This window comes from Danio rerio, chromosome 2, assembly GCF_049306965.1.
Source record: "Danio rerio strain Tuebingen ecotype United States chromosome 2, GRCz12tu, whole genome shotgun sequence".
Classification (NCBI taxonomy): domain Eukaryota; kingdom Metazoa; phylum Chordata; class Actinopteri; order Cypriniformes; family Danionidae; genus Danio; species Danio rerio.
This window is the reverse complement of record NC_133177.1, coordinates 59,657,501-59,671,678: the sequence shown is the minus strand read 5'-3', so window position 1 is coordinate 59,671,678 and position 14,178 is coordinate 59,657,501. Positions and strand designations below refer to the sequence as shown.

At 39.9% G+C, this 14,178-nt stretch overlaps 1 protein-coding gene across 3 annotated transcripts in view; it reads right to left on the bottom strand.

Annotated features, from left to right (window-relative positions):
• Positions 1 to 2,890: 2,890 nt before the first annotated feature.
• The window catches only part of LOC100330028 (homer protein homolog 3), a 96,636-nt gene continuing 85,348 nt past the window's right edge, over positions 2,891 to 14,178 (bottom strand). For 2 of the 3 annotated variants that reach the window (XM_073931958.1, XM_073931965.1), the window contains exons 10-11: positions 13,642 to 13,819; positions 2,891 to 3,219 (exon numbers count right to left, since the gene is read on the bottom strand). In XM_073931958.1, coding sequence (XP_073788059.1) covers positions 3,182 to 3,219; positions 13,642 to 13,819 — 216 coding nt within the window. In that variant the 3' untranslated portion in view covers positions 2,891 to 3,181. Of the gene's footprint in view, positions 3,220 to 10,000; positions 10,288 to 13,390; positions 13,820 to 14,178 lie in introns of those variants that run through there. The other variant, XR_012395285.1, reaches the window with a different exon arrangement.

Below are 14,178 nucleotides of genomic sequence, written 5' to 3'. Positions count from 1 at the left end.
ATTTAATGATCAAAACTCAACATTCTCTAATGCATTAATACAATCCAGATTCATGCTTCTCATTAATGCACACCATGTTAACATTAACAATAAACCACTTTATTTTCATCAGCTGATGTTAATAAACTAATAAATGCATGTTGATAATTACATTACAATAAGGTTGTATGAGTTAAAGTTACCAATATATCAAACACAAGAAAACAATCATTTGTGACCAAATATTAGTCTACAGCAGGAGTGTCAAACTCAATTCCTGGAGGCCTGCAGTCCTGCCGAGTTTAGATCCATCCAGCCCTGCTTCAACACCTATCTGTAGGTCAGGGGTGTCAAACTCAATTCCTAGAGGGCCGAAGCCCTGCACAGTTTAGTTCCAACCCTGCTGCAACACACTTACCTGAAGGTTTCAAACAAGCCTGAAGGACTCTGTTAGTTTGACCAGGTGTGTTTAATTAGGGTTGTAACTAAACTGCAGAGCTGCGGCCCTTTTGGAACTGAGTTTGTCACCTGTGCTGTAGGTGTAAAACAAACCTAAAGCACTTCAGTTTGATCAGGCGTGTTTAATTAGAGCTGGAACTAAACTGCCTAGACTTGCGGCCCACCTTTTACAAAGACAAAACAAACCAAATGTTTTTCCCAATTCATTTCTAAAATTCATTACAAAGTGTTCTCAAATTGCATTTCAAGTTTTAAATGGTTAATTAAAAGCTTTAGCATTTTTAAAGCGCTGTACTGATGAAATATTGAGTATTTAAGGTTAAAATTGGTCCAAAACAGAGTTCTACGGTATTCATTAATAAAACTGTCAAAGTAATTGAAAGTTGGGCGACGCAGTGGGTAGCACGTTCGCCTCACAGCAAGAAGGTTGCTGGTTCGATCCTCGGCTCAGATGGCTTTTCTGTGTGGAGTTTGCATGTTCTCCCTGCGTTCGCGTGGGTTTCCTCCAGGTGCTTCGGTTTCCCCCGCAGTCCAAAGACATGCGTAAAAACTTGCTGGATAAGTTGGCGGTTCATTCCGCTGTGGCGACCCCAGATTAATAAAGGGACTAAGCCGACAAGAAAATGAATGAATGAATAATTGAAAGTTTAAGACTACAGTACAATGTTACACTAAAATGTGACTTAAATATATATATCAGATGCCAGCTAGTGAAGTGCTGTGCAGGTAAACCTCACTCCTCTTACCTGAAAAGGCGCTCTAGTGACAGACGCTAGAGGCCACGGTCTTTTGCCTCATTGGTAGCGCAACCGACTTCCATACAAAGAATTGCCGGTTCAATCTCAGCTCAGCACAGGTTGGGTGTAGAACACAGGTGTCAAACTCAGTTCCAAAAGTGCCGCAGCTCTGCACAGTTTAGTTCCAACCCTAATTAAACACACCTGATCAAACTAATTGAGTCCTTAAGGCTTGTTTGAAACCTACAGGTAAGTGTGTTGGAGCAGGGTTGTGCAGGGCTTCGGCCCTCCAGGAATTGAGTTTGACACCCCTGGTGTATTAGGACACATGGATGTTTCGATACACTTTAACAGAGTGATAATATTTGCTTTGACTATTTAGCCCCTTGTAAAAGTAAATGGTTAAACATGTTTTGGTAAATTCACAATTACTGTTTCCATGAAGAACATTTACATGGACATTCTCTTTTTTGTAACAAACTAAATGTGCAAAAACCTTTAGTTTTAAGACTAACTGTTTGTATTTACACATAACTGAGCAGAATCAGAAGCCAGGGGTCTGTTCTTCGTACGTGGTTTACTTAGTTAGCTGGATTTGGATATTGACAATTTAACACGATCCAGGATCGTTTCGTTCTTCTAAGATGATCCGAGAGTTGTTGTCATAGCAACAGTTCTGCTAGGTCAAACCTGATCGGGAGCAGGTTCAATTCATATAAACAGGATTAGATCGGCTCAGTTCAAGCAAAGATAATACAGAAAGTATGTTCCCAATTCTGATATTTTCTTACAGTAGTAGTTATATACACTTGGGAAAATAGTACTTATTTTTTAACTATATAAAGTTATAGTTATTAATAAAATAAATAAAGTTATACATATTAATAAAACTTATGCAATCTGCACCCTCGAAATGAAAGTACAAAGATTGCCACCTGGTGCTGCAAAGAGAAAACTTATTGATATGAACTTTATCACTTTAGTACAATTTGTGTATAATAGAAATGCACAATATTTGACTTTTTTAAAGCAATAATACATTTCAGCAGTCATAAACATGATAGTTCATATGCCGGTGATTTGATGCTTCACAAAAGTTGCAGACGCCTTTACCAATATCAAAATGCTTTTGTTATTCTTTACACCGATTAAAAAACGGCTACTATAATAAAGAAAATCTTTTCTAAATGTAGAACTAAATACATTGATTTGCATTGAAACACATGATGAATACTCTTGACACATGAAAGTGTAAAGCCTGCAGCTCACAACAAATGTGGAAGGTTATTGCGTGTCGTATTTAACAAGCCGTTTACTGCTAATTTGATGTAATTTTGCTCACATGGATAATTGAATATTAATCAGATGATGTCATTACGCTGATGTGCCGTCAGCCAATCGTTGCATTGCTGATCATGATTTCGAGGATCAATAAATCTGTCCTTCACAACACACGCAGCGATCTCAGATCAGTTTATCCAGACATTCTAATCTGATTTGCGAACTTGTTTGAAGAACCAAATTAGCGAGAGATCAGTTATCAAGATTAAATGATCCAGGATCTGCCAAATCATCTTAGATCATTTAAGCGAGGTACGAGGAACAGACCCCTGTATTGTCTATATAGTACACAGTGAAATTTGGAAACACCACTCCTTTAAGTTTGCATAAAGAATATTGGAAAACACAAGTCTCACACACAAAAAAGACGCATCTTAATGTAAAACAATATTTATTGAGCAAGTTCAGTTCATCCACCGAGAGCATGGTGTGTTACAGTGAGATCTGCTCTGGTCTTCAGCACAGTTTGACTCGATAGTGCAGAACGAAGCTATCATATTATCACCGGACTATGATCGAGAGCTGCAGGACGAACTGGGAAAACTCCTGCACAGCGCAGAATAACAAGGCTCAGAGTCAGACATCAGAGGAAAACGATGATGGAGTTTCTCATCACACCTTAAACAAGCGCTCAGTTTTCCTCCAAATCCCAGCAGCACATGCTCTCAGAGTGAACATACAGCGCAGTACACAACCTCCAGCACTGAGAAGAGGAGATAGAAAAGAGCACACCTGTTCACCTTACGCTGGACACATTTATAAGCAGGATGGGGAAGTAACCATATATTGAAGGAATTGTTGATGATTTTAACTTTGTCCTATGAATTAATAGACTAATTCTGTTTTTAATTAATTACAGCTCATGCTGATTTGTTTATCCTCATATAACTTTAACCTTGCTCCATAACAGCTGTGGCTTCGTGTGACTGCTATCCGAAAAGTTAACTCCTCTGTACTTGTTATCAACAAAATGTGTGTGTGTGTGTGTGTGTGTGTGTGTGTGTGTGTGTGTGTGTGTGTGTGTGTGTGTGTGTGTGTGTGTGTGTGTGTGTGTGTGTGTGTGTGTGTGTGTGTGTGTGTGTGTGTGTGTGTGTGTGTGTGTGTGTGTGTGTGTGTGTGTGTGTGTGTGTGTGTGTGTGTGTGTGTGTGTGTGTGTGTGTGTGTGTGTGTGTGTGTGTGTGTGTGTGTGTGTGTGTGTGTGTCTGTGTGTGTGTGTGTGTCTGTGTGTGTGTGTGTGTCTGTGTGTGTGTGTGTGTGTGTGTGTGTGTGTGTGTGTGTGTGTGTGTGTGTCTGTGTGTCTGTGTGTCTGTGTGTGAATGCACTCCAGAATCTATTGATTAGCTGTAGGCTCTAGAACAGTCATCTGAAGCGTTGTCATACAGTGTTATGCTGGATCTCATCAATAGTCCTGCATTTACTAATGCCGAGTTCAGACTGCATGATTTTCAGAGAAGTCGTGTCACAGATGTGTTCACACTGCTTGACTATCTGGGCTAGCGTTTCGTCGCTGCTTTGTTTACACTGCAAGATGGATCGGCGACAGGGACTTTCACATTGCATGACTTTACTATAGGAAGAATCGCTGACAACTTTGTCTAAACTACGTCTCACAGCCAAAAACACGTCGTATATCTTTTGTTATTAACTACATAATGAGAAAGAAGCCTTTAATGGGGTAGAACATGTACATGTTTGCTCACCTGGGTTTAAAGGGAATTAGCCATTTCTCCTCAACGTTGATAATAAACTAATTTCTTTCTGTATGAAACGTCAAACAGACACGGCTGCTCCTGAGTCCTGTCAAACCTCCACTAGTTTTTCCTCCATTTCGTGGGTCTAAATAAACCGAAAAAGAGCGCTTTAACTTCTCCCCCAGCCTCCCGCTGGCCTGCAGCAGGTATACACACACACACACGCAAGTGAAAGCTGCTCTCTTATTGGCTGTAGGCGATGGCTGATGTTATTTTCAGTCAAAACTCAATTCACACGGCATGATTTGAATCGCCGACAGCTCCAGATATTCAGCACGCCAAATATCTCACAGGCATCGGCGACTCATTTTATCAGATCGCGTCTTTGATAGTTCACACTGTGTGATTGTCACTCACGTGCACGAGCAGCGATTTGCCTGTGATTTCAGGCATTTGTCGGCGATTTCTCAAAACCTGTCGGCGAGCCAAAATCAGGGCTAAAATCACGCAGTCTGAACTAGACATTAGATATTTGGCGTGCTGGATATCTGGAGCTGTCGGCGATTCAAATCATGCCGTGTGAATTGAGTTTTGACTGAAAATAACATCAGCGATCGCCTGCAGCCAATAAGAGAGCAGCTTTCACTTGCGTGTGTGTGTGTGTATACCTGCTGCAGGCCAGCGGGAGGCTGGGGGAGAAGTTAAAGCGCTCTTTTTCGGTTTATTTGGACCCATGAAATGGAGGAAAAACTAGTGGAGGTTTGACAGGACTCAGGAGCAGCCGTGTCTGTTTGACGTTTCATACAGAAAGAAATTAGTTTATTATCAACGTTGAGGAGAAATGGCTAATTCTCTTTAAACCCAGGTGAGCAAACATGTACATGTTCTGCCCCATTACAGGCTTCTTTCTCATTATGTAGTTAATAACAAAAGATATACGACGTGTTTTTGGCTGTGAGACATAGTTTAGACAAAGTTGTCGCGATTCTTCCTATAGTAAAGTCATGCAATGTGAAAGTCCCTGACGCCGATCCATCATGCAGTGTAAACAAAGCAGCGACAAAACACAAGCCCAGATAGTCAAGCAGTGTGAACACATCTGACACACGACTACTTTGAAAATCATGCAGTCTGAACTCGGCATAAGCACATGTGGTCAGAATACAAACGATTCGCAGGTAATGAAGTGTTGTTGTGCTTTCACACCAAAGACAATGAGAGCGTCAAAGGACTCTGGCCGCCCTGGCGTCAACGCTGTCTGCCTTCAGCTCCGGTGGCGAAAGCGTTAAAATTCGCTACATTGATCTCATATTTTAAGGGGCCGTTGCAGCATATCATACCATATCATATCATTTACATTTCCACATAAAACATGCTTTCTAGTGTGAAAATGTTGCGCACTTCTTATTAACTTCATTTAACAATGGAAGATCAAGATGCATGAGGTGTGGCTTTGCTTGCCGCATTCGGTGTGAACGTACGGTTAAAGGTTTTCCCCCCAAACGAAAAGCCCATCCAAGCAAAATTCAAGCAGGCATCTGTAGCTATGCTCATGCTCCGCCTCTTTGCCCTTGTTTGGTTACCCCCGGTCAGTGCGATGACACGTAAACAAAATGGCGACGGTTGGCAACTGAGCAAAAAGTCAGTATTACCCCCAGTTGGTTCGGTGTGCGCTTATGCATGTTAATGTGACCAAAGATTTTTTTGAAGAGAGGAAAACATAAAGAGAGGGCGGGACATATATCAGGTCCTCCCCTTTTTAAAAAAACAGCCAATAGTGTCTCATTATACCATGGTTCTGCCCATGAAAGTAGTTGAGCTAAAGCATATCAAATGAAAAGCCAATGAGAAGAAGGGGGCGGGCATGTCAGACACTAGAGAGCATTTGATTGGTCAGAAATTTTAATGAGTAACTGAAGTATGAAGTAACGTCTTAAAAAACATTCATTTAGGTGGAAGTGACAAACTGCAAACTTTAGATGTCTACATCACTTTAACCACTTAAACTCTGCTGCTATTTGGGGATTTCCGCCTGGATTTTGCCTACCCAAATTTAAAAGCTTTCCAAATCCACATGCAGAGGTGTAAATGCAAAAATTTGGTATCATTTTAAAGAAAACCCTTTGAATTTTCATAAAACACTATTGAAAGTGTTTAAAATATCTGTATATGTTGTCTGTGTTATAATAAACAGATAATAAAAAGAGGCGCTTTTTGTAATTTTTTTTATAAACTCAAATTTGAAAGTGTACTTTTAGGTTCTGTGTGGTCTAGCATGCTGTAATTAATTTTGGTGGTTCCTGCACATGTCTGTAATCATAGGAAAAAAGAAAAATGTCTCCACCATAATCTATGCAAAAGTTATTGCATTCCAACTGATGAGAGGTGCTGTACAAGCCACAGGGGCTGATCATTGTTTTCATATTTCACTATTCTTTTGTTTGATCAAACATAATTCACTGTGTTTGGACCACGTCAGACATATAAAAGGATTACTTATGCACATCACCTCAAAAACAGAGGAGAATGGCCCTGAAGGGCACAGCATGAGGTAAGAGATGACAGCTGTCTGTGCTATCTGGGGCTGCTTATTGATCATAAATGTATTGTTTACATTTCTGCGCCATGGAAACGCCGCGATTCATTTAACAACTGTTTGGCATATGAATATAATTCAGTAAAAAGAATGCTAGAACCGTATGAGCACCGGCAAGAGCTTTCATTTAAGCTATAACTTGTACATGTGTCATATGAAAAATATGAAAATGAACCAATGTAAAATACCCAGCTCGGGTATCCAAAACACTGTGTATTTAAGTGTAAATAACTTTTACACATTAGAATAAAAACCAAAGTGTTGCATATGTGCATAAAATATAGATTCTACACTTTCAAACGACACCACTTACGGGGGTCTAGTACCGAGTCCGCAGAGTTTAAGTGGTTAATATCTTGTAAACTCAACAGTTGTCACTATTTGAGAGCACACTAGCTTATAGATATCCTTACAATACTGACTTTATTTTAATTTCAAGTGAGCTTTAATAGTAACTTCCCCAACCCTGTTTATAAAGCGCGCAAATACAGATGTGGCTTGTGCTGTTGTGCCGGTTCAACACAGGCGCTCGGCACTTAAAATACTGCAGTTTGACAGCCAGACCGGAGGCTTCTTGTGCTATTTCACAATATAATGCAACATCATTTCGGCGTTTGAAGCCTTAGAAAGACAAAACTAAACGCATTCAAGCACATTCACAGTCCATTCCTCTATTACCGCTACTCTTAAACAGAAATAAATACAGCCCCGTGCATTCAAGGGCTCTTAAGATTCTATGGGAACAGAACAATTGTATATTTCTACCTATGTTCTCTGCTATTAGTTAACATCTAAACTACAGCCGCTCAGTTCCAGAGGATGAACATGTACATTCACGCTGGTCTTTGGTTTGCACACTCCCAGCTGTGATTCTTGCTACGTCCAAAATGAGCAAAAACAGCACAAATAAAACAAGATGATGGCACAGAAGCAGAAAACCAGATTCGTTTTTGCTTGCGTTTGGCTACAAGTCAACAGAATATCTCAAATAGTATGCTTTGATTGTTGAATCACAAAGTCACGATTCAGTTTCAGGACGATTCTTGCTTTTTTTTTGTCTAATTTTAGAGTGTTTGCAAAGTTTTGTTGGACTTTTACATCACGGCTGTTCATGTTAAACTTGAATTTCATGTCTGAATGCAGGGGTGGACTGGCCATCTGGCAATTCTGGCAAATGCCAGAAGGGCCGGACCAATTTTTAAATGTGGGCCGGTCAGTTTTTTTTTTTTATATGTATTGTTTTTAAGTGCAGACAGCTTTTATCTCTTGCTAGATGTGATATTATGATGATGATAATTTAAAAAATAATAATAATAAATGTTAAGCATTTGGCCCAATCGACAACTGCCGCTTGGTTTCAAGATGGGCCGACCCAATCCAAGGTTACCCGGACAAAATCAAAATCTGGCAAGAATGTCATATTATTTCACCATCTTTACACCAAAATAAATAGTGAATGTGTGTGTCCGTGGGCAGTGGCGCAAAAAGGGGGTATGCAGTATATGCGGCGCATAGGGGCGCCACACATGGGGGGGGGGACGCCATTGTGCCAAAACTATTTTTAAAATTACCCTTATTAAAAGTTTTAAATAATAAAAATAAATAAATATGTTTTGTTAAAAAAAATTATTTTGCATTTTATAAAAATATAACATTGTTATTGTTTAATTCAAAATCATTTAACACAAAAACATGCAGTCACACAGCCGAAAGTGTTCATGTAGATGTAACTGTTTAGATTTGTTTTTATTTCTATCAAAATAAACTGTCAAATCATACATAATGTCAAAAGTTATAAGGTTAATCTGAAAATTTGTCTTCATTTATTATAAATTAATTAATTTAATTATTAGTTTGCCAAAATAAGAGGGATCACACAAAATTTGAACCCGCATACCCCTCAGTAAACGTGTAGTTGCGCCCCTGTCCGTGGGTGGGGCTGTGTCGGTGTGGTAATGTGGGCTGGTGTGGCAACAGTGCCAGGGCAGAATTTTCGTCCCAGTCTGCCCCTGTATGAATGCATGAAAAATTGCTTGCAAACTCATTCGAATTGAACACTTTTTGTAATACAAGTATTATTCAAGCTGTTATACTAACAATGCTATTAGTATAAACAGCAAAAACCAGTCCAAGGCACTTGAAAAATGTGTAAAAAAAAAATTAAAGCCTTTATTGACATGGCTACTCCTTAGAATTGCACCTATGCATTTCAGCAAACACTTGCCTTGATCAGAATAACAGTCAGTGAAGGCAAGTGTTTGCCGAAATGCATAGGTGCAATTCTAAGGAGTAGCCATGTCAATAAAGGCTTTAAATTTTACAATATTTTTTTTCCAGTTACGACTGAAGTTTATTTATTTATTTATTATTGCGAATTGCGTGTCTTTTTCTTTGTCCCGCCTTGTTGTTTTTCTGTTATCCCATAGGCTCCCATACCGGCGTGATCCTGTGTTCTGATTGGCTGCTGCACTGCAAAAAATGCTTTTCTTACTTAGATTTTTTTGTCTTGTTTCTAGTCTAAATATCTAAAAACTCTTAAATCAAGAAACATTTTCTAAACAAGCAAAAAATACTGTCTTGTTTTAAGATATAATATGCCAAAATTAAGAGAGTTTTCCCTTAAAACAAACTAAATAATCTGCCAATGGGGTTAGCAAAATAATCTTATGTCAAAAGGAAAACCAAGATTAATTTGCTCACCCCATTGGCAGATTATTTTGCTTGTTTCAAGGAAAAACTCCCTTAATATTGGGATATTATTTCTGAAAACAAGACCATATGTTTTGTTTGCCTTGAAAATATTTCTTGATATAAGAATTTTTAAATATTTGGACTAGAAACAAGACAAAAAAATCTATGTAAGAAAAGCATTTTTTGCAGTGTGGTCTCCTAGGCCTGTATAAAAAGGAGCTTCCGGCAGGGTTCGGGGAGCTCATTTGCGTTGCGACCGTTGCTGGAAGTGGAGCTCCTGGATTTCCCTTACCCCTCCGGCCGACGACCAACAATCAATATTGTACCATTTGTTCATACGTTACCCTATTTTGAAAGTTTGAGCGTGTAGGGGTGGCCTGCCTATTTATTTGATTACTTTTGACTATGTTTATGTTTAGGGAGAAAGGTAAGCTTCCTGTATTTTTCTTTAAATAGTAATAGGTAATTTAGTGCGTTTACTTTATAGATTCTTTTGTTTGTTATTTTGGCCTGTGGTCACCCTGAAGAGATGCTCACTTATATTTACTACATTTTTTTATAATAAATCTATTCATATGCTCTTAACTGAGTGTCTGAGTTTGGTTGTCGACCGAAGGGGATCTTTTGCATTAAGTTTATGTTTTGTTTGGGAAATCCACCACCCCAACACATTTGTTTACTTTGTTTATTATGCCCATGTTGTTTCCCCTAGACTCGGGTCGTAATATTTCCACATTTTTCAAGTGCCTTGGACTGATTTTTGCTGTTTATTCTGATGAATCCTTTACCCGGGCTGCACGGTGGCGCAGTGAGTAGCATGTTTGCCTCACAACAAGAACAGTCCAAACACATGCACTATAGGGGCATTAGGTAAGCTAAAATTGTCCGTAGTGTATGAGTGTGAAAGAATGAGTGTGAAAGAATGTGTATGGATGTTCCCCAGTGATGGGTTGCAGCTGGAAGGGCATCCGCTAAGTAAAACATATGCTGCATAAGTTAGCGGTTCATTCCACTGTGGCGACCCCTGACTAATAAAGGGACTAAGCTGAAAAGAAAATGAAATGAATGAATCCTTTCCCCTAAGAGCGCCGACACACTATTTAAGCTCCCCTGAGCACTTTTTGTTTGATTTTAGATTGTTAACACTACTAGTATACTTTGAATTGGGTGAAAACAATAATAGGTGTTATATTTTACTACTGATAGACATTCATTCATTCATTTTCTTTTCAGCTTAGTCCCTTTATTCATCAGGAGTCTCCACAGCGGAATGAACTGCTAACTTATCCAGCATATATTTTACACAGCGGATGCCCTTCCCACCGCAACCCAGTAAAAAAAAAAAAAGAACAAATGTTTAAAACTAAATCGACATGGAGCACTTTAAAAATATATTACTGTATAATTAACTCATTATGATAAAGTTATAAATGACCTTTTTAAGTAAAAAGTTTTGTTGAGATCAGGGCCGACGGGTCCATAGAGGCAACCTAGGCAGCTGAATAGAGAGGGCATCAGAATAGAGAGGGCGGCGTCCGCGACACCCCCCTCACCACCACCTGCGCTTCAATTTCATCCGCAACTTTGATAATCGGTCATGTTCGTTTTCACTTTCTGGTTGAGGGCGGCGTCATCGTCCTTTGCCTAGAGCGGCAGTTCAGCTTGCTCTGGCCCTGGTTGAGATGATTGTTGGTAAAGCCTAGTTCACACTACAAGAACTCATTGGCCAGATGTTGTTGAACATATTTCCTAAACTGCTTATTGATTGGTCAGAATTCCCGTGCGGGAAAATGCCAATAAACTCCCGCAAGTAAACAAAACCGGCAGACACAATGTCGTTTTTACTCTGGAGGGGCAACTGCGCTGACTGATTGTATCCCTGCTTTAGACAAACTATACATTTCGAGAATGAAGCGCGGCCGCGGCTGGAAAACAGTGTTTTAATGCATCGCTCGTCACTTCAGGAGGAGGCGTGAATTAATTTAGATAAACTGCGACATGCTCATCTTGCGGAAATATTATCAACAATCCATCAGGTAATGTTTTCCCCTCTCTCTGTCACTGTTGGTAAAGCGCTGTCAACAAATATTTTCCTCCATATCCCATAATGCATAGCGCATCGGCCTACGGCAGCTGGATTAGTCCAAAAGGCGCAGTGCTTTTTGCGGTTGGACCTGTTTTAGTACGGATCATATTCTCACCACAAACGAACCGCTCCAGGGTTCGTTTGAAAGCGTACCGAGACCACCTCGTCCAGCAGGTATGCTTATTTGGTCCTCTTTTGGTGCGCACTCGAGTACGATTGCTGCATTCACACCTGCCCAAACGAACCGCACCAAAAGGGAAAACCAACTCTAGAGCGATTCAACCGAATTAAATAAGACAGGTGTGAAAGCAAAGGTCTGAGCCGCGCTTTCATTTTCACTTTCAAACAGGAGCTATTTCGCGGCACAGAATATGCTGTTTTGAAAGATATACCTGAAGTAAACGTATGTTTTTGCTATAAGAAAGTTGTTTATGTTTGCAGGAAGTTGCTAGGCAAGAAAAAGCAGAAATATTTAAAGTCACAGCGAAAAGTAGCAGACATGCATGCAGTCATTTTGACCAATATAGTAATTAAAGATAGAAATGCTCAGTTCTTTACTGTTTTGTAATTTAAAAAATAATAATGTTAGAAAGAAATACACTGATATTTAGGAACATCATGGTGTTATAGATATTAGTTTTATTTCAAAGAGTTATTAAATAACAAAAATTAAAAACTTAAAAAAAATAATTTGTCAATCCACTCAAGCCTTGCAGATGAGTGATTAATCCGCTGATGAATCAGCTGATTTGACGATGTTTTTAAATGCATCTTTGAAAGCTTGAAACGCTGTCAGTGATGTCATCAGCACACAAGCAGCCAATAGTGTTCAGCTTTTTCTGACTCCTCCCTCAACATTTCATTGGTTGTGGTTTGGTAGCTGGACTGAGCTGTTGGGGAACTAGTTGTTGTCAGATCTTGTAGTGTGTGACCCCCCTCTTGTGGATCACTTACGTAGTGTCGCGTAGTGTGAACACCACAGCGATTAAAAGACACAAAGTCAAGTCATGTAGTGTAAACAGCGCAGCGATCTGTCGATGTTTAAAACCCTGTAGTGTGAACTAGGCTTGAGACTTTTAGACCCTGCAGAAACCCTGAAAAGGGCATCCACTGCGTAAAACATGTGCTGGATAAATCGGTGGTTCATTCTGCTGTGGTGACCCCAGATGAGTAAAGGGACGAAGCCGAAAAGAAAATGAATGAAAGAACTTTAGATTCTGCCAAAATTATTCTGAACTCTTTTTTTGAAGCAGGTCTTGTAATATATTCATGACTTTTTATGACACGCACTTAAAATGTGTAAGCTAAATTAGCACAAACAATGTTTATTATGAAATATTAATTAATTCGTGAAATATTCAATGTGATAAGTGCAATAATTTGACATGTAAAACACGGCAAATAAATCTGTGGAGGTTGAGCAAACAGAAGTATCTCTCTTTCTGCACAAAATTCATTCATTCATTCATTTTCTTTTCGGCTTAGTCCCTTTATTAATCTGGGGTTGCCACAGTGGAATGAACCACCAACTATTCCAGCACATTTTTTTTTACACAGTGGAAGCCCTTCTAGCCGCAACCCATCTCTGGGAAACATCCACACACACTTATTCACACTCATACACTACGGACAACTTAGCCAACCCAATTCACCTGTCTGCATGTGTTTGGACTGTGGGGGAAACCGGAGCACCCGGAGGAAACCCACATGAACGCAGGGAGAACATGCAAACTTCACACAGAAATGCCAACTGACCTAGCTGAGGCTCGAACCAGTGACCTTCTTGCTGTGAGGCGACAACACTACCTACTGCGCCACTGCGTCGCCAAAATGAATTCATCCTTCATAAAAAACTAAAATGAAATGCATTATGAATCGAGTCATTTGAATCATTTGAGAAAGAATCGTGACATTAATGAATCATCTTCAACCTCTAACGTGAACAAAAATCAAGGTAGTGTTGGTGATGCAGTAAATGAGGAGTGTTTCTGACAGAATGTGGTGTATTTGAGTGTGTTATTGCTGGAGCGCACACAGAAGCGTGTGTGTGTGTTTATTTACTGATGAGTTTGAGCAGACTCTGCCGCAGGTCGTTGAGGTCAAAGATCTTGACGTCTAGGATCTGAACGACTCTCTGAACTTCATTATGGGCTCGATCCCGATCCTCCAGCGCAGCCGCCAGAGTCTGCTCCGCGCTGTCCACACGACGCTCCAGATCCATGTTACGCATCTCCAGTTCCTGAAACACACACACACAAACGAATGACATACACATGCATGCACATACACAATAATAAACATACACACATACACACACATACAAATGCACACACACACATGCATGCATGCACACACACAGATACATGGACACATGTGCATGCACGCACACAAAAACACACATACACATGCATGCGCCAACGCAAATATACACAAACACACACACACATGCACACAGAAACACTTGTATGCACACACACACATATGCAAGCACACACATGCATGCACACACAAAGACACACAAATACATGCACATAAACATACACACAGACATGCGCATGCAAACACACACACACACGCACACACATATATACATACACA